General features: G+C 40.0%; 1 protein-coding gene across 2 annotated transcripts in view; it reads left to right on the top strand.

Annotated features, from left to right (window-relative positions):
• Positions 1–20,662, top strand: part of CTNNA3 (catenin alpha 3) — a 419,154-nt gene that overhangs the window by 281,379 nt on the left and 117,113 nt on the right. For both annotated transcript variants that reach the window (XM_072930782.1, XM_030275560.4), the window contains exon 11: positions 14,206–14,362. In XM_072930782.1, coding sequence (XP_072786883.1) covers positions 14,206–14,362 — 157 coding nt within the window. The remainder of the gene's footprint in view (positions 1–14,205; positions 14,363–20,662) is intronic.

Raw genomic sequence — 20,662 nt, 5'->3', positions numbered from 1 at the left:
TTAAAAACGTGAACTTTCATCTTAAGGAAATGAATGGAAAAAAGCAGAGCTACAGACACACTTTTTCTAAGATATTAAGTACCAAAAATGTGTTCACTTTGTCATGTTCAGAGTTACAGAGATAAACTTCAGCATAAATCTTTTAGAGCAAAGATTTTACAGATTCCTGTGAATCTGATCTGTGTTGCAGCCTTGAGGCTGCATAATTTCAAGATCATTAGTTCTTTGAAGAACACTGTAATTTAAACAGTGGCATAAGTATTCTTACCCTTTTGTGGTAATGTAGTTGAAATAAAAGTCAAAGAGCAAACATTAATATGTTCAATAGCAAGCTTGAAAAGTCCATTTTATGCCTGTTGAATAAATGCAAGTCTTGGAGAAATGAAAAAAATCTGTCAAGGAAGTGTGATGTTCTGAAAATGTCACAAATCAATGTTTTCTCTTGAATAATTCAGTTTCAATGTCTGTTTTTAAAACTTGAAGAGTTCTGTGTTTCCGATCACACTCTTATGTGATTTAATGTGTTCCTGGATTTGTAAGGAAAGCTTCTTGCAGCTTCTTGATTTCTCCAGGGGTCAGGTGCACTTTTATAATGGATTATTATGCATCCCAATACAGCTTTTTAATTGAAATTGAAACATCTGTATCTGATACCAGGATAAAATCTAATTTTGACTAAAATATTGAATTTTTTTCTTCGCAGCCCTTTAAATTTCTAGGCTCTCAATTTCCTATACTAAAATAAAAGTTTCTTGGGTTTATTTCTTTTCTTTTTGTTTAACCTCAAGGTAAACTGGGGTGAATTAGTTGATGATTACAGATCTGACTAAAAAGAGAATGTGGAATACACAGAAGATTATATTACTACTAATGGTGTGTTCATTGTGCAGGATTTGCTGCTTTCTTAGATAAGGACCATGCCCTATGAAAGCAATTTGCATTTTACCTAAGTACTAAATAGCAGATTATGGTTCCTGAATTTTTTCAGTACACCGGATTATGCCATATAATTTAAAAATAATTTGTAGGGAAAATAATTATCTCTTAAGTTACCTGTGAAGCATGTTAGAATGGGGAAATTCACATGCAGAACTCCCAAATGCTCTTAAATCTTCAGAGTGAAAAGAAAGGTATTTTATGTGCTTTCCAAAATATTTCTTGAAGGAAGGCATGATATGGATTGAAATCTGATATAGTAGAAATAAAAGAGCCTCTCCACCCTGGATGCCCCAAAAAGTACCAACCCAAAAAACCTCCAGGACTTACAGAAAACACCTTGGAGTTTGGCAGACTTGACAGCAAAACTTCCTATAGAGCACAGAGGAAAAGACAGCTACAGAATTGGCAAACACTTCAGGAAAGCCTTTCTGCTTTTGTTACATTAATCATACATCTCATCTATTGTAGATAAAATTTCGAGGGTTGATTTTGAACCTTCTTTTTTTCTGTTTTGTCAAGTGAAATTATTAGCAAATATTTTGACTGTGCAACAAATGAAATAAGCTGACCAAGAGTTAAGGGATATTGGAGCCAATGCAAAACACATAATGATCCTAGAATGTTATGAATGTTTCATGAGAAATTAATTTAGTGTTAAATCAGTAATAATAGAAAAAAAATAAACAGCTGATTGCATATAATTTGATGAAGAATTGTTTCTGTTCATATAACTCACTGTTGGTTGGGATAGTTGGGTGTTGTCAGGTAAGTATCAGTGTCACTGGTGTCAATCACTTGTATTGTAACCATGTTACTGTCCTGGTGTGCCAGCAAAATCTTGACTTCAGCTGAATGCCTGGGAAAGAAAGGGAAGGGAAAGAACCAACAGAGGCAAACAAGCTTTTATTTTCAAAAGCAAGGCTATAAAACTGTAGAACTGTTTCGCTAATACCCATTTTGGGTTTGTTACTCTTGTGCTTCAGTTCAGTGGTGTGTTTGGGGAAAACTGGTTGCTCTAACAGTCCTCTGGAATACCTGATAAATGGTAAACCTGTAACATAGAGAAGGAGAACTATCCTATGGGAAACCAGAGATTAGCAGATGAGAATCTGGTTTCTCTATCTAAATTCTTCATAGTTTTTAACATTTTTATGGTCTAATCAGCTTTCAAATCCTGAGCTGCTGCTTTTGAGAAGAATGCCCTTGAGCCTAAAGCTGGAAGAGTTGTGTCAAAATGGATGTCAGAGGTGGGTGGTCTTAAGGAAAACAGCTTAGATGCTCTTCAGTGTGTCAGAGGGTTCACCTAGACACTTCATGTTAGCATAAAGATTCCTGGAGAATTGTAAGGAGCTGGGGGATATTTTAGAAGAACTGTATCTGAAACAGTGGATTTTAGGCTCACTTCCTTTGAAAGGGACCTCTCATTGGAGCTTGCTGCTAGTTACCAGAGTGGTACAGGGTAATTACTGGAACATCATGTAAGGAAGGAAAATGCAAGAAAAGCACACCAGTGTTCATGGTTTAGCTTTATCTTCAGATGGTGATAAAAAAAAATTTTGAAAGTCATTTGATCTCATGGAAAATTTTACCAGATAGTTTAAAGAAGAGGTGTAAGTGCTGATATAAGCAGGACCTTGGATCTTAGTATTTTGGCGAGCTCTGTTTTTCTCTGAAGTATTGAGAGATGGATAGAAACCATCTGGTTATAAACTGAGGTGGGAAGCAATTCTGTGTAACTAATGAAAAGTACATAACACTTGGCACACTTGTAAAGGATTCAGCCAGGATTTTGAATGCCATCTTTTCTTGCTGCTTAGGACTTAATATGCTGCTAGTATCTTTTAATTCTGCCTGGTATGTGATAAACCAGTATGTAGCAGTGTGGTGTTTAGATCTTGGCTGCTGCTACCTAATCCCCAGTTAAGCACCTCCTATGGAAAAGCCGATGGGTGAGCACTCAGGCAAGGCAGTCAAGGCCACACACCACACTCACCATGGCTAGCTCAGCAAAGAGAGGCAGAAGGGCCTTTATATGGTCAGTCCCAGCGAGATTTATTTCAGCAGGCCAAAGGGAAACCGGGGTAAAAGCCAGACTGTGTGCTCTGCGCAAGGTTTCAGTAGGGGAGGGCGTGGGGCAGCACAAAGGGCAGGGCAAAGGGCAGTGGCTTCAAGGGAAGGTGGGGCCGGCCACCAGGAATGCCACAACCAGTGAGGAAACAGGGAAAGGAAAAACCACAAGAACAAGGAACCTACTGGGAACCAGAACTGGGGTGGTGGGTCAGTGTTGAGAGGCATCATGGGGAAGGCTTCTCTTTCAGCCTAGGTGGAGACTCTCTGGTGGATAGCCCTCCCTCAGGGCAAGGCCCTGGGGATTTCCCTGAGGGGTTCAAAGGATTCCACACCACTAAATACAGAAGGTGAGTTTTTGGCTATGGTGGTAGATAAATCACTGTGGCAGTTCACGTAACACGGAGAGAGGTATTGGAGTAAGGAAGATGCTGAGCTGATCAGTGGGAATATATTTATACACATCATGTTTACAGACCATTGAAATACTGATCTGACAGCTGTCTTGAAAATGTTGTATTTGGCTTGTCCAGCATAATTTATCTGTTTCTTCAATGCCCACATGACAGTCTGGAACGGACTGCTATATTTTGGTATTATAGAGCTGTTTCTCTATTGACACACGTGTACCTGCAGTGAGGAGAAGGACAAAAACCACCAAGCCTTGCAAGTCAGCCCCTGCAGCCTTCCTTTCTTTGAATTTTAATAATTTCAGCACTGTTGTAGTGATGCTTTCTTTCCTATCTTGCTAGCAGAGAGTATTAAGCATGTCATGTGTCTTTCAGGATCATGTGAAAAGGTCTGCATTTATCAGTAAATTCAGAAATACCAAGAACCAAGAGCTGAGGGATTGAGGGTTTTTTTGGAGAGTGTGTGTATATCTGCAGAAGAGATCCAGGCAAAACATCTCCATTTCAGTCCAGCAGCCACTTGGCATTCTCTGCTCTCTTCCAAGTACAGCGATGACCTCCAGTTTGGTGCAAAGTGTCATGGAAGCCTTCAGCAGCCCAACATGCTCTGTGCCCCACTCACAAAAATCCAACTTGAGAAGCTTTAATCCCCAAGCAGGGCTTGTATGCTCTCTGCGTGCTTTCTTAGAAAATGATTGTGACTTTGTTATGCTTTATAAGTTTTGATCAAGCTTTCATGTGAATGTACTATAATTTTTTCTCAAAATTAAACACTGTTTTTTTCTGTTATGAAAATTGATGGAGGAATTTAGCTCTTCCTTTGAGAAGAGCTAAAGAATTCTTTCCATGGATTTACACTTAAATTGTTTAACCTTTTTTTGTTGATACAGATAAATGGATATTATTTCATTCTGTGTAATTTTCTAGGAAGTAGGTAGTAGCAAGCATGAAAATTCTTACTCACAAAAATGAGATTTGATAGCTAATCAGTGGGCAGGATTTTTGATGTGTTGCATTTTTCAGGTATTGGACTTTAAGTATGTATTTTATGATGCTGTGGATTTTGGAAGCTAGGAGTTCACATTTCCTGTATGTTTACTCTTTCATGAGAGAAAAATCAATCATCCATTTTGTTATTTTCTCTGGCACATTAAATAGTGTGGAACATTGAATAAGATTTTTTTCTTAGCCTCATAAAGACTCTTCACCAACATCACTTTAATAACCACAGTTTCATCTTCTTGCTTGAACCATCTTTGTGGCATCTCCTTTTATCTGTATTAATACCATTTCCTTCAGATACAGGGCAGAAGTAATGGGGGAGGAACATGGTAAATCAGTGAGTTCTCTACCATCTGCTTTAAAAGACAACGGATGTTAGTTTCCAACAGTATGGGACTTCTTAGGTATCATCTCCAGCCTTTCAGTGGAGAATTTAATTAAAGGTATGTATTGTACCTTAGTAACACTATCTGGTGAGATGATGGTTTTCATGTAGGTTTTCACCATGTTGCAAAGTTCACAGACAATGCTGCTGAAGATGAGGATTTCATCATGAACCCTGATATTTATGGTAGACTTCTTGAGCACTCCTTTGTTTAGTTCTTTCTCATGCATCCTGGTTCCACAACCACTCGGTTCGGTTTACAGCATCAGTGCTGCAGGAGGCTTCCCTCTCTCCCTCATTTCTGCCCCTTCCCCATGAGCAGCAGCAGCAGTCACGTAGCTGCTCAGCAGTCTGGGTCAGGACACTGCTGGAATCCACCTGGGAAGCAGGAAGGTTAAGTTTTCCTTCAGGTCAGCTGCCCCGTGTAGTTTGCTGTGTGGAGGGGAGTGAGGGCAGGCTAGAGGAGCAGTCGCTGCTTTAGGTGGTACTGCAGACTCACTGATTGATGCCAGCTTGAGTTGGCAGTGGCACAGCTTTGGTGACAGAAGGCGATGCCCAGGACTGGTGGAGAGCTGTTGTTGCTGGTTCCCAGGAGGAAGAAGTTGTTAGTGTAGCCCTCAGTGGCAGCAATGATACGTGCCCCTGTTTGGATGGATGGTGCTCTGTACCATCAGAGCAGTGCAGTGTTATGTGAAGGGCAGTCTGCACTAAAGGGGCGTGTACAAAACCTGTCTGGCTATATGACAAAGACTGAAAGTGGTACAAGGGAAAAATCTTTTTGATATCCCCTAGCATAATGTACTGACACTAGTAGTTACAGGACATTATCATGCTCGGTTTGTGGAAATTGAGGTTTGTCATTTTCAAGACCCTGTAGCAAGCTTATTGGGATACTATGAATCCTAAAGCTGTGGAGCACCAAAATGTGTTGGAAGGCACAGTACTTTATGCTCCTGTACAAATAGACTTAGATGTTTACTTTGCCTTGAACTTCTCTAATAATAAACAGTTTGAAGGGGGGGAACCTCCCGCACTGTTACTCTTAGGTTCCCCTGAAAGTCTTATTCTGGCTGTGACTGCCTGGCTCACTTATGATAGTGCTTGGAGAGGGAATAATTAACTACAAAATGCCTTGAGGTTGTTTTCAGTCTTAACTTTCATCTTCCAGCATCTGTTGTGTTGGAATAGAATCCTGAACAAATTCTCACTCTGTAATAGTAAACAAAAAATACAAACCCTGAGTAGCCTCAGTTTCTGTAGCAATGCAGAGGCTGCCTTGTTTTATTCTCTTCATGTCTCACCTGTAGTCAGTGTACATAACACACAAGACTGAGATTTTAAAGTTGCTGGAGGGCATTTGCTATAGATTCATATTGCACTGGAGTGTTATGAATGTTTTGTAAACAATTTGTTTTTCCCTTTGCCTTTAAAACTTGAAAGTATTTTTCTTAGAAAGGTATTTTTTTTTTATCTCCTCAACTTCATCCTATTTTTCTGGATTTTTCAGTTAGAGATGGTACATTTCATTGGTGACAGTCCTACAGCAAAATGCCAGGAAGGGAAAGAATGGCAATAAAACATCATTATTAGAGACTTCTTGTAGTAAAAAACCTACTGAGTCTGGGGAGGAGGGTAGGAAAGTTTAGAGAAGTACAAGACAGCACTGTTAAGAGATAGTCTTATGTGGTTTTTGGAAGAGAGGGATGAGCAGCAATAAAGAGCCAAACATTTAAATGGCTGTAGCATGTAGTAATAGAGAGATGTAAATAGTACAGGCTGACAAGGGAATTCATTGCTCTTGTTGAAACAAGGAGCTAAAATCACTGATCCATGAATCCATCTGACATGGCTTTTTTCTGGGACATTTTGCATCTCTGTTGCCAGCTTTATATCTAACCTGGAAATGTTTCCCAGCTGGAATACTGGCAGTGTGATGGGGATTCTTGTGGATACTCAGCATCCTGCAGTCACCTGGGGATGCAGATGAGGAACAGATGGAAGCACTTAGGGAGGTGGATGAGGTACACGTGTGTCTGGTGTAGCTGCACTGAGGACAGGATGGGCTGCATGGGCTGAGTTCTTGTGTGTGCCTCTGTGTCCCAGGAGCTGCAGCTGTGGAACAAACTTTCTGGTGATTTCTACTGCCTTCTGCATGAGCTTGCAAGCAAAGGCATGGCAATTTCTTTTTATTCCCCACACACTATTCCCTTTGTGCAGGGTCAGACTTCAGTGATTTGGGGAAATTCTGGCACAGTTCTGAGGGAGGATGTTAAAGGAATCATATGGATGTGGTCCTGCCTGGGCCAGACTGACCCCCAGCAGTCCCTTCAAGCTGCCACCATTCTATCAGTCTGGAGTATCTGACCTGGAGAGGGCTGAAAGTGCAAATCTTACAAATGTTGGTTGATTCATGTCTCTGAGCTTCTAGGATTTTAAAAAGAGATTTTAAGTGGTTTTATAGCAGTGTAATTAAATTCAAAGCAAAGGATGACTGCCCTTCTTGTGTTTTCATGATTTCTGAGTGCAAACTACAATGCTATAATGTCATTAAATGTGGCAAAGAGAGGTAACGTGATCTGTAAGGGGATTTTCTGTGTTCCATTTTGCATTATTTGCAAAAATAACTAGTAATTTGACTGCCTGCTTTACTAAATTCATAATTAAAAATAATTAGGAAAAATCACAGCAGCTTTGAAAGTAAAAGTAGCAAGTACACTAGCAGTTTGTTTCTTTCCTGTATCTCTTAGATGATTGTGCATTGTTATTGACAAGGAGGCAGAGTCTCAACTTGCTATTGTGAGTTAGAAAAGCTCTGTTTTATGTCATAAAGCTTTTGCTATTATTGCAAATAGAGTAATTTCAGGTGTTGTTTATCAAGCTAATTCCCCCCCAGTATATCTTTAAGTGATGAATTGATGGGAATTAAAGTTCAGTTTTAGGTCATGCAATTATGTGTATCTTGGGATTGTAGTTCTTTCAAGGCTATTCTTGGGATTTTGTAGGCTACAGAGGCAACTTGATGTGTACTTATAGATAATTTTGGATTTGTTAAGAGCTCTATAAAAGTCTTTGGTGGTGTTGGTTTTCATGGTTTTTTTCCTACGTGTGCTGGTATTGGCATCGTAGCAGGAAAAGATGTGGACAGTGTGTTTGGCTAGGATACCATAACCTTACTCTGGATTTCAACTGTCCCTTTCTGTAACTTCCTTGAGTATTGAACTGTTATTCCATGTAGCTGCTGATACCCAGGACCTGAAATGAGACCTGGCTAACAGGGTGGTGGTTGTTGTCCTGTGCAGGAGCATTTGGTCTAATTGACCTCTAACAGTAGGAGGACGTATGGTAGAGAATGTTCTGACCACATGGCGATAAGAAGAACATCAGAACAAGCACAAATGACTTTGGGTGTAAAACCAATGGTGGAGCCCTGTTTTCCTGGGGTTGGCTGAATGTGTGCCTGAAGATGGGAATTCCTTGTTTTCCTTTTCTTGCATGAATGGCTTTCAAGTGTGGTTTTAATTGCTGGCTGGGGTTAAACCACAACTAGTGAATGGTCTTACTTAATGCAAGCAGGCTCTTCCTATTGCTGGTCCTGCTGTAAGTGAAGACAAAGCACATCACCTGAGTGTTATTCTGGTCATAACCCTGCTAGAGGAAGAATCTGGTCTGCATGGGCTGATGGCTTATTTGTCTGTTCACAGTTCTGTTGTGTTGAACTTGAAGCAAGTGTAGGTGTAGAAGAAGGGATGACAAGTGACCTCACCCCTGGTAAGTCACAGTTGTACTAATTACCAAAGAAGAAGCCTTGCCCTTAATGGGTCACAGCTGTGACTGAAAAAAGCTAAGTGTGATAAAAGGGGTGGGTTGGCTGGTCAGAAGGATCCTAGAGGAAGAAGGCCTTGAGGAGGTAGAGGAGCCCTGAGGGAGAAGGAACAATCCAGAGAGACACAAGGAAGAACAAAACAAAGGAAGAGGGTTGCTGCTGCAGCAGATCTGCTGTGAGGTGGGTCTGATGGAGTTAGAGCCTGCAGTCATAGTGGAGCCAGGTAAAAGCCTGTGGACAGAGGCAGCCAGGAAATACTTGCAGTCATATGCCAGCAGTCAGAGTCTGTCAGAGAAGCCAACAGCAGAAGTTTGCTGTAGTCAGAGTCAGGATGGCTAAGTAAAGAAGAAATTTCTTCTAAGTAAAGAAGAAATAAACCAGGACCTTTTTCATGTTGTTAAATGAGAGTCTGTGTCTTGACTCAGTTCTACCCCTAATTCAAAGGTCTGCTGCAACAGGAGAGAGGAGCAGCCCAGGGAGCTTGCAGTGTTTGTAGCCTGCAGCAAGGGAAGCCTCAGCTGTGCCATAGCTGTGGGAGTGGGATGTGTGTTGGTGGCTGAATGGCTTGTCCAGTTTGATCAGCTAGGCCCAGTGGGAGGAAGTTTTATCTCAGTGTAGCTGGTACTGCTGGTGTGCTTTGATAGAGCATTTACACAGCCTAAGAAAATGTAGAAAAAGGTTTACATCTTTAAAAAGCTTTGTTCCATGAAGAGACTTGGAACACAAATGTGTAAATACGTTTATATGAACTGCAGGTGATCTGGATGGAGCACTGTTGAAGATAAGACTTCTACTATGTTTTGTTTTTGTTATTTTATACTCAAAACCATTATAAGCAGAACTCAGATTTTTTTAAACTTTTTCTTCTTCTGTGTATCAGTAAATCTTGAGGATTATTTTAACCTTCCATTTTAAGAATATGCTTGTCTTGAAATCAAGATTTCGAGAATGCATTGGTCAAGTCCTGATAAACTTGAGTGAACTGTTCTGTAGCTTTCTGAACAGAATATAATTGTCCCCATGTATACAAACTGTGGCTACAAGAATGTAATTATTTAGTTAAAACATTCCAACTGTAGCTAAAATTATTTAAAGTAATTGCCCAGCAATACGATTTGCTGGATCCTAGGTGAGATTCTGGATAATGGGTGTATAGCTAATATAAAAAATACAGTTGGAGGAACAGTGGTTTTTTTTTAAATTGAGTCAAAAAATGCACTTTTGACTCTTGAAATAAACTGGGGAATTTGTGCAATCCACCCCCATACCTTTGAATATCCTATCCAAAACATTCCCTGAGTCACTTACAGACACTATTCAAAAAGGCAGAAATGGGAATGTTTATTCTTCTTACTTGAGTTTCAGTACTGCAAAATAAAGTGAAATTAACTGAAATTATGGTTCCATGCAAATCAGACACCTGAAATCTGACCTGCAAACAAAGCCCAATGTATTTGGGGATCTGCTGTCTGCTGCACTTGTCAGGTCAAGTGAAGTAAGTTCTGGAAGGAAAGTGCTGTTAGATGCACTTAAGAATCAATTTGTAAGTGTTCAGCCTATTCTGATGTCTGTCTCCAAAAAATAGAGTGACTGTTCACCCAAATGTAAATACTGAATATTTAACTGCCTTGTCAGTTCTTTTGTGCTTTTGTAACACTTAAACTAAAATAATGGAAATGTTTGTTTTGTTACAGGTGACTTTGTGTGCCTTTTCAGTAGAAGGGTTTCAAATTCAGTCAGAAATGTGCATGTAGTCTCTAAGTAACGCCAAAACACAGATGTGTACAGGGGTAGGAAGAACTTTAGAGGGCTGCTTGGTATGTGTGGGTTTGGTTTGGTTTTGTTCCTGAGGAGTGCATCATGCCTCTCATCAGGGTTAGACTATGCTGGAAGGTTTGCTTTTGAGTGAAATTACCCAATTTGTTTCAATAAAATACAAAAATCTTATCCCAGTGTAACAATAACATATTTCTGTGTATCACTGGCCGCCACTGCCCAGACACCAGGAGACAAAACCATGCAGAATTTTGTCTTAATTTCTTGCCTGGTGTATCAGATCAGTAATGTTTGTAGAATTGCTGTGTTACCCCTTGCCCACAGTTCTATTTGTTCTTGAGGGATTGCTTTATCTGTGTGCTCTTAATTTATTCACAAGTTCCTTGGCCAATAGCTTCTAATAACCATGTAGAAGTTTATTCTTCCTTTAGTTGTTGGTACCAAGAAGGCTTTTGCTAGATTTTAAGGTGAGGTAATATAACTATTTGTTCACTGATGTTTTTTGCAGAACTTCAAGTTGCCTCATATTCTGAGAACAAGTAAACTCATATACAAACACCATAACGTCACCCTAGGACACTGTCCTGTTATACTTCCTTTAGCAATAAAACATGGAGTTACAAAGTCTCACCTTAGTGTAGCAAAACTCTCAAGTTCTAAAAGGGGTTTGTCCTGGGGTGAGCTCTTTCAGCATTGCTGTAGTAGCTTACACTAGGGCAGAACTTACCCTTCTGTTCTTGGAGGTAAATTTCTCAAGCATATTTGAGAAATATTTGACTTAACTTGGTTCTGCTGTTACTGTGTCAAGTTGATGTATTTGCCCACCTAATTTTGTTGGAAATTAGTCTGCTGGATGTGCAAGTGAATCTAATGCTGGGTGGCCAGCTCCTGTTCATCTGAAAAGAAAGATAATCACCAAACAAAATCCAAGCTATTAATTAAGGTATTTTTCTTATTTTGGTTAGAAGGGCTAACAATTTTTAGTATTCAGAATATCCCTATATTTAATTTCTAAGAAATTTCTAGTTTTCTTCTGCTGTAGTCACTGCTGTAGCAGACATTTGCCATTGCTTCTTTCCTTTTTTTTTTTTTTTTAAATTGAAAGACTGTAAAAGTATTCTCTTGTAATGTTGATCCAACCCTTCATATGTACTTTTTACTCTTGGGTTGTCTCCTTTTGGCTGACCTTGCTTGGGCTGGAGGATTTGTCCTTCCCTCAAGGCCCCATCTCACTGAACACTGCTTCCCTGCCTCCTGTGGCAGGATGGATGTCTGTTGTCCCCAAATTGTTCTGCAATAAAGGAGTAACTGACCTTGATGTCTTCCTGTTGTTTCTCTACGTGTCTTCACTCTGTCCCTTTGTCTCACTGAGGGAGGATTGTAGCTCTACAAGCCTTATTTGGGTACTGAAAGAGTTAAGATCTCACCTGGGACTTGCAGGTGGTGATCCCTGCAGGGATGTGGCCAGATCACTCATGGTGGTGGATCTCCAGGGTCAGAATCTCAGGGCCCGGGCTAGAAGAGCAGCAGCCGCTCGGGCCCCATGGCTGTTTTCCGGCCCTGCTGTGGTCAGTTCCAGCCGTGGGGCTGCTTTCCGCGGGCTGCAGAGACACCGTGGGTTTTTGGTGGCCACGCTGAGGGGAGGGCCAGGATCTCATCGGCCAGGATTGGCCTCAGTGGCGATGGAGTCCCCTGCCCCACCCTGCAGCTGCTGGAGCCCGACCCGGCCCTAGCTCGGCCGGCCCCAGGCCAGGGGGAGTGAAGGGCTGAGCTTCAGTGAGTCCCTTTGCGTGACCCTTTCGGGCCCAGAGCTCGCTGGCTGAAAAGGAGTTAACAAATAAAGCAAGGGCACGTCTTCCTTTGGAAATCCAAAGGTTGATTATTTTAAGAGGGTCCAGGGACAAAGACAAAAACAGGGTGGGAGGCGCAGGTTTAAATAAGGGGAAGAAGGGGTGGATCTGAGGGACAAGGGCCAATGGAAACAGGGAAAAGCGGTGCAGGGGAGCGGCAGTAAAGCAGGGAACAAATAAAGCAACAGTAGTGCCTCAAGGTGGCAAATGAGAGCCAAAAAGGAGAGAACATTCTAGGGGGAGTGCTAATATGGTAAAGGGGGCTGAACTCGTGTGACATCAACTGGAGGAGCCAATAAAACTTTAAAAATTAACATGTGCTTGCAAAGTCTTATGGGAGGGAGGCTTTTCTCACCCTAACCAGAGGGGTGTTTCTCCCAGCCTGTTTCTGCCCGGCCAAGGCTGAAGTTTTGTAGTCTCTGTGGCAGGGCTCCCAGCCTCCACAGGGAAGAACTTCTCTCTCCAGATGACAGAAGAAAGCTTTTCCTGGTGTTTTTTTATTTTTTAACATGCGTGTTCATAGAGGCATGTTCAGCTTCCTAGTGGTTTAACAATGTGTCAGCCTTCAAAACTCGTCTAGTGTTTTAGACATGGAGGAAGCTCTCAGCAACTCCTCTCAGAAAAATCATTTCCATAGGTGGCTTATTCCTGCCTCACCAAATGCCACTTAATGCAAAACCAGCACCATTATTAATTACAACTTGCATCCCCAGTTTTATAAACATGTCCCCCAGCACATAGGTGCTGCCTGTTTGATTCCAGCCTTGATGCCTTTTGTTCTTGGCACTATCAGAGCTTCTGCTCTTTTCCTGTACAGTAACAAATGTTTGTTACCAAGTCAGGAGCCCAGCTGACCCAAATGGGGAAGGCAGAATTCTGATTGTTACTGCACCAGGTCTATCTTGCAAAATCTTTTTATGATTGTTTCCAGGGCCACTGTGCAACTTGAACAGTTTCTTCCTTTTTCAGAAAGCGAAAGATAGCTTGTAATAGATCTAATTTGGGATGTGGGGTTTTTTTTTCTTTTTTTCCTGCTGCTCTTCCTGTGCTTTTTAATTCTCTGCCATGCTCAGCAACAAGGGCGTGTTGTTTTTATTCTTCCCATATTTTGTGTGGTGTTCGGTTGTCTTAAAATCATTCCCCCCTTGATAAATAAGCAGCATTCAGAAGGAAAGAAAGGCACGTGCAAGGTTAATGTTCAGCTTCTACCCAGCATATGTATTAGTTTAATTTAAAAATGTTTATGTATATAACATCAATAAACTTCCTTATTAGGAAAAAGCCTCTCTAGATAATTGACTGAATATGTATCTATAGAAACAATCACTTTGGGATCCAGTGTTTGCACCTTCAAACACTAGTCTTTTCTGAAAGAGGTGAAATCTACCCTCTTCATGTGGATATAAATTCTAGTTTTAGTTTGAATTGATTGAACACACCCAGACTACTGCTGTTACCTAGTTGTAGTATGTGTTGTGTCCCATACCTCTAATCCTAAAAGACTCACCTGTAGTTCTGGAAAAACCTCCCACTTTTACGTGGCAGAGGCTGATTTTCTGTCTCTCAGTGGAGATACTCCATAGCAAGCTCTTGATGTTAAACTCAGAACTGATGGTTGCTGTTCTCATAAGTGTGTGCTTGAAGTGTGTGTGAGTGAAAACCTCCTTGTATTCAATATCCTGCAAACTGGAAGAGTGTGATTTTCCAACTAAAACCAAAATGCTGGGATTTTGCTGTCCTCTTCCATCAGCTTCTTAATTTATGAAGCTGAAATGGAAGTTGGCCTAAGCAACATCTGACTGGCACTTGTGCTTGAGAACAGAACCAAAAGCTGAGAAAACTTTTGTTTGGATGATGCTTTGCTATGCTAAGTAAAACATAAGTGTTGTATTGCACTAGATTTGATTTCTGAAGATATAATTATTTAGTTGGTTTTGTCTGTTTTTGGTACAGGTTATTAATGCTGCTTTAGCTCTTGCTGCCAGACCAAAAAGTCAAGTTGTGAAAAACAACATGGAGATTTATAGGAGTACGTGGGAAAATCACATCCGTGTTCTTACTGAAGCTGTGGATGATATAACAAGTATTGATGATTTCCTTGCTGTATCAGGTATGATAATTTTCAGAATCCAATTGTTCTTTTATATACTTTGAAAATTTTTCAGCGCTTTCCAATAGGAAACCAGTGAAAGATAAGATTGTTTAGTAATTTGTGAGCTCATTGCTGTTATTTCAAATGTCCCCACCCAGTGGATATTCCTGCTGGGCAGAAGTCCCTGGGGCTGATCAGGTGGGTGTGACAGGGGTACATTTATTCATCTCCAGAGCTTCATTTATCTCTGTAGTTTCAAATCCTCTCTGCAGCTGTGAGAAGTCTCTGAGGAAAGGAAGTGCATATCCCTGTGCATACAGCTTGAACAAGAGGTTGTTGTGATACCCTGTGTTCCAGTTACTGTGGCATGCACAGTAGAATTTCTGGAATTTTCAGTGTCACAGATATTTGTCACACAAAATATACTTTCACAGATCTCTTCAGTGAAGAGGCCTTCCTGAGTAGTAAACTGTATTTACTGAAGCATGAGTGTCTTCAGCATTTAAAGAGAAGAGAGAAAACAATTGTTTCACTTTTTGCAGTTTAAAGATCGCTCACTGACTCACTTTCCTTAGTAAGGAAAACAAAAGCATTTCAGTTGCACAGTGCCTTTTTTTTCTGTTGCTTCTGCTAAAATATACCTTCGTATGCATAGTTTAGAAATCCTTATACTGTGAAGCACATGTAAATTTGTATAATTCTACTGTTCTGATTTCTCTTAAAGTAGCATAACAGGGAAAGGAAGGAAAAGTTTGTCTCATCTGCCTTAAATGTGGTCTAATTCCTGTGTGTCCTTATGGTCAGTGGGCTTTGTGCTTGCCCATTTCTCTTTGGGCATGTCCTTTGGGCTTAGTTCCAGTAGTTAGGACTACTTGGTTTATGCAGCAGTAGGAAACTTGAGTAGTTCTGCAGGTGTCAGTAATTTAAAACCCGTGTAAGTGAACTCACAGCTAAGTTCATATTCCCAAGTTATGCTTTGCTCATTAAACCTGAGGGTAGACTCCTGCCTGGAAGGGGCAGAGTTTGGGCAGTCACTGCTCTAAAGCTTACTTGGTATTGTCACTGTGGGGACTGGAAGCTGCTGAAACAGAGTCCCAGTGAATGAGTGGTGTTATTCTTACCATCAAGGTGTGGATATTCCAGTGCAACCAGCATGAGCAGAGATGGCTGTTCAGCCCCTTTGTGGGTCTGCTGATGTGGGATACAGACTTTTCCTCGGGGTAGGAAAATTCTCCTTGCTTTACAAGGTCAGCTGGTGTACCTGGCAAGTCACTTAGGTCTGAGTGTAGAAGAATTTACTGCAAATTGTGTGGCTTAGTTATTCACAGTTACTCTCCTATGGGTATCTCAGCATCTTCATACAGAGTAGCATAACCTGAGAATTATTTTCTCCCTCTGTAAGTTAGCCTTTGATGGAAGTGCTTTATGAACCTGCCTCTTGTTTATAATGAAAATCTTCCCTGTTCCTGAGATTTCCTGAAATTTATGCAGCTATTGCTAAAGCTGTTAATAAAGAGATGAAACAAGTCAATTGCTAATGAATAAAATACATGAATCTCTTTAAAACTCAGATTTCTTAGTAGGTTAAAAATCTTCTGTCAGATATATTGAGCTCAATGATTATTTTTATCTATACAGCTATGATTCATTGAAATGGCACGTTTCAGTTGTTTTTTTTTTTTCAAAAATTCTTGGACTTGAAGAATAAAATTAAGCATTCCAATAATAAATGCGTAGAAGAAAAATCTGTCATTAGGCAGCTGCTCATTTCAGAGAAGAGTCCTGGCTTTTCAGTGTATTTACATTCTTTGGTTGAACACATTTAAATGATTGACTATTTCACAGTAAGTAAAAGCAGAAACAAATTCAGGTAGCACTGATGTGTAGGCCTACATGCCATGAGGTCCAAGAAAGGTAAACATTGCTGTATTTCCTTTAAACTGTGTGTAGAACATCTTCTGTAAGCTTTGGTTAGAACCTAAACTCAAGTGTCATGCTTGTTCTTAAGGGCTCTGTTGAGAAGATATTTCTCTGTGGCAATGTCACCTTTTTCCTTTGGGAAGCTTTTTTTTACTAGTTCATGTACAAAGTAATTATTAGCACTAATTGTAAGGAGCAGTGCAAACCACTCTTGGTTTACTCCACAGGGTATTAGCACCATTGCTTTACTCTGAGGGATTAAAACATTCACATACTGCTCTATCTAAATAGAAGGGTTAGAAGTGTAATAGAAGATGCCCTTTTTGGAAATTACTCGGTAATTAGGAAAGGTAACTAAGGATTTTGCATTGTGTTTGAGAGGAAGGGAATGCCAGGACCGGTGTTTAACGGCTCTGTTTTTTTCTACAGAAATTAGTATTGTACATCTCATGCCAACATGGGCATGCTGGGCAAGAAATACCTTTTTAAATAGCAGATTTCTTTCAAAACAGGTTCTGCGCTGTGTCAGCTCCTCACTCATGTGACTTAGAGTTGCTGAGTTTGCAGGTGTTGGGGGAAATGATGACTCCTGGAGTATCAGAATTGCATTCAGAGTTACAGGACACTTTTTAGGAAATACAGTAAACACACCTTCCCTAGTGGTTCTGGTGATTCAGAACTCTGCATTGTACAAGAGAATTGCCTACTTTAAAGTTAATTTAAAATTTCTTCTTGGACTGATTGAGAGGTGAGTTATTTCTGACAATCCTGCCTGTCCCACTGGCACTCAGGGAATGAGAATTGTGAGCATTTGGAAGGTTGGTTGTTTTTTCCTTGTTGCTTATTTTTTTGTTTTGGTTTTTTGTTTTGGGTTTTTTTTATGTTCTTATAAATGACATGTAATAATAAACAAAATGCTGCTCTTCTTTTTCTGACTGTATTGGTCTTTGCTTTTCAGATTCATGCATCTTCTTGAAATTGGATTTTATTTTTAGTTCTAGCCAAGTATACGGTATTATAATAAAGGAAAACAGCATTATAGAACAAAATAAAGATGAAATCAGGTTTATTACAAGTGAATAAGAGGTCTGATTGCAAATAGTTGAAGTGGAGGTCTGTTCCTTATAGAGTAAAGCAAGAGTTAATGACTTGTGTTAAAAAAAAGTTATTGTAATTATGAAACATTATGAATTATGATACTGTTGTTCAAAGATTTGTTACACCTTGTAGGAACAGAGAATCAGTCTCAGCCTATCGGTTTTGGATAGTTAATTTATGCAAGGAAGAATATGGGTGTTAATCTTTACAACCCACTGACATTAAGTTAAAAAATTACTGTCATCCATTTATCATGATGATGTGAAGTCTGCAGATTCATAAATTAAAACGTGCTGTTGCATTTGATGAATGCATTTCCAGGAAACTGGTTTTGTTCTGCTTGTAATTGCATTCATGTTGGTAAATCTGAAGTTTTATCCTCAACCCTCTACTCTTGTAAACTGGCTCGTAGTGTCTTCTGCCTCATACAATTAGCCTGAAACAGAGTTTAAGGCTCATTTCCTGATGTTGATTCTTCTGTGTTATTCTAATACTCTTTTATTTAAAACTGCCTTAGAACCTAGTGGGTGTAGGCAGAAAATCTGAAATGTCGGTATTTCCTTCTTTTCTGTGTATGTTTTCTGCTCCTGAAGATGGTGTGGAATTGCAATGACAGGCTAATTGCAATTATTAAGTATTTCGATTTTGTCATGTGTTAGAAAAACAGTAAGAAAAGATTTGGATCTTTTAGTCCCAGAATTAACTTCTTCAAGGGCCATATAGCTAAGATCCAAAGTGTGTTTATATATACAAAATTATCAGGACCTGTGGTTTCTTTTTTTTCCTTTCTGCTGTCTTCTTGAAGAGCTTCCATGACAGACCCCTGCACTGCTTCTGTGTCCATTCCGTTAAAGTCCTTGCCCAAACTAAGATTTCATCAGCTGGGCCTTCTCTTCAGCCTTCCTAATGCTGTCTTGAATTTTGCTCGCTGTGATATTTATAATATCACAGTGCTTAAATTCCTTTAATAGTAGCTCCTCTTTTACCAAAATGGAAGTGCCATGTTTCCATAAAATTGTTTCCTTGTTCATCTCTTTTCTCATTCCTCCACATGTGTGAGTAAATCTTTTGTCTTCAAGTACAGTCCACAAATGACCCAGAGCCTTTCCTCTTGTGCAAAATGTGCTCTCTGCCCTTTTATATAACTTCTTAAAATAAAATTTGTCTAAAGTGCATTTTGTCCCTTTTAATTGCATCAGCACTTCTAATTGAATTAAAGTAAATCCGTTCCAAATAATGGGTAATAAGTCATTAGACACTGAGAGGGTTTTGTCTGATGTACAGTTTATTTCCCTGCCAGAAGTTCTGTTTGCTGCTCTTTACCTGATGAAGTCATAGGGAATGCTGTAACTTGCATGTCTGCCTCAGGTGAGGATTTGTGCAATTGCCCCCTGCAGTTTGCACTGGTATATTGATATTGGCAATCGTGGACACAGGCAGATCAATCTGCAGTGGAATCTGGAGAGGCTGCACTGTTAGTCCTGTCAGCAGAACAGCATTTCATAGTGTATCCACAGCTGCCCCACAAATTCAGCTCCTTACAGGAACTGGCCTGAGGGGTCTTAAGTAGGTAAAGACTTCAGATACTGCTGAGGAAGTTCTGTGATGGGATAAAGGATCATTCCAGATTACCCGAGCAGGCAAAAGAGAATAGCATTTATACAGAAGAACTGGGACCAGTCAGTGACTCCTGACAAGAGCTATAGCTCACTTTCCTATGATACGTTTGTTTTGGGCTGATGGGAAGACTTTCAGAGCAGATCCAAGGAAACCTCACACATTTTTCCCACCAAATGGAGTAGAGAAGACTGCATTCCAAATGTGGAGCATGCAGGGAATTCCTGAAAAGTCTGAAATCATGCAAGCTGGATGGTTTTTCCAGTCTTGTAGTCTTTCCTTTGGAATATAAAAACTAAGTTTTTCCAAACATGGTGGGAAACAGTATGATGCCACCATGTTAGAACAAATGTTGCCTTTTAATGTAAACCTGTGCCATCAGAAACTACTTTAATTCAAGGAAAGCGGCAAAAGACTGGATTTTACAGTAAAGCTGTTGGAGAAAATCCTTTTTGTGGGTGCAAACAGTCTTATGGCCATCAACAACAGCTAAGAGATTATATTTTTGGCTGCTTTTGTTTGATTTCAGTGAAGATTTCTCAGTTGAACATCAGCAAAAATAATCAGGAAAAAGAACCTACCTTATGTATTTTTTCCACAGGCTTATTTTTGAAGATGTAATTTACCGATCACAAAGAGGGAGCAAATACTCAAGCTTCACTTCTTTCCCCAACATTTATAGCTCCAGATGTGGAGCCCCAGCTGCTGCTGCTGCAGTTTCTAGAGCTGGGAGAGATCTTCAGTAGTTGATTAGGAAAGAGTGGGTCAGGTGGCCTTTATGACTCTGTGGGATAGCATGTACGAAATAGCAGAATAGAAATAGCAGAATTAAAGGTTAACAAGGATTAGAAGAGAGCTCTGAAGATTCTCTACTAAAGCATCTTGTGCAGAGCAGGACAAACTTCCAACTTCCTGCAGAAATTAAATTTGAGACTTCTTCAGTTATATGTGGTCCAGATCTTGATTTTAATTTGGTCTTGGCTATTATTGTACAACAAATCTTAAGCAATGGAACACAACTAGTATTAATCTACTGCAATAAAATGTAAAAAATGTCTGCTTGGCAAATCCCGTCTCCTGCTTGCATCACTGAGAGAAGAATGAAGTTCATCTGAGTCACACCAATTAAGAGTAGATTGATGTAAGTGTATTTCCATAAGATTTTTTTATTTTTTTTTTGGAGCATGGAGACTGGAGAATGAAGCACTGACCCAGTGCTTCATTATTTCTGTGTAGTACTAAACCAGTTGAGCACTTTGAGAAAAGATCCTGACAGAAACCTCTTGGTTTGTTTGTACTAGTTCTTGGCTGGATTGCACAGAAGTCAGTTTCTCTTCCAAAATGTTCTTCCCCAGCCTATTCCAGGTTTAAGGGTTGTTTTTGGTTTTTGTTGCATTCTTTGGAAGAGCTACATGAGATGGACTTCTGTGTCTCAACTCTATTCCTGTGTATATTGTTGGTGTTCTTTGTAGGCTTTATATTAATGTCTGTTTGTGATTGATGACATAAAACAGCTGCATGAAGTTTGTGCAGTTCTTCGCTCACGTTCTCCTGGACTCGGGTGCCATTGATTTCGCTGAGCAGCTGTCAGTCTTACCACGCTTCATCATTAAGAGACCTTAAATTAGACAGTTGCAGACTTTTTATATCATTGTCTCTGCATTAGTATTAAGCCAGTGTTTG

Source organism: Taeniopygia guttata, chromosome 6 (assembly GCF_048771995.1).
Source record: "Taeniopygia guttata chromosome 6, bTaeGut7.mat, whole genome shotgun sequence".
NCBI lineage: Eukaryota > Metazoa > Chordata > Aves > Passeriformes > Estrildidae > Taeniopygia > Taeniopygia guttata.
Note: the sequence above shows the minus strand (reverse complement) of the source record. Positions and strands in the feature narration are given on the sequence as shown.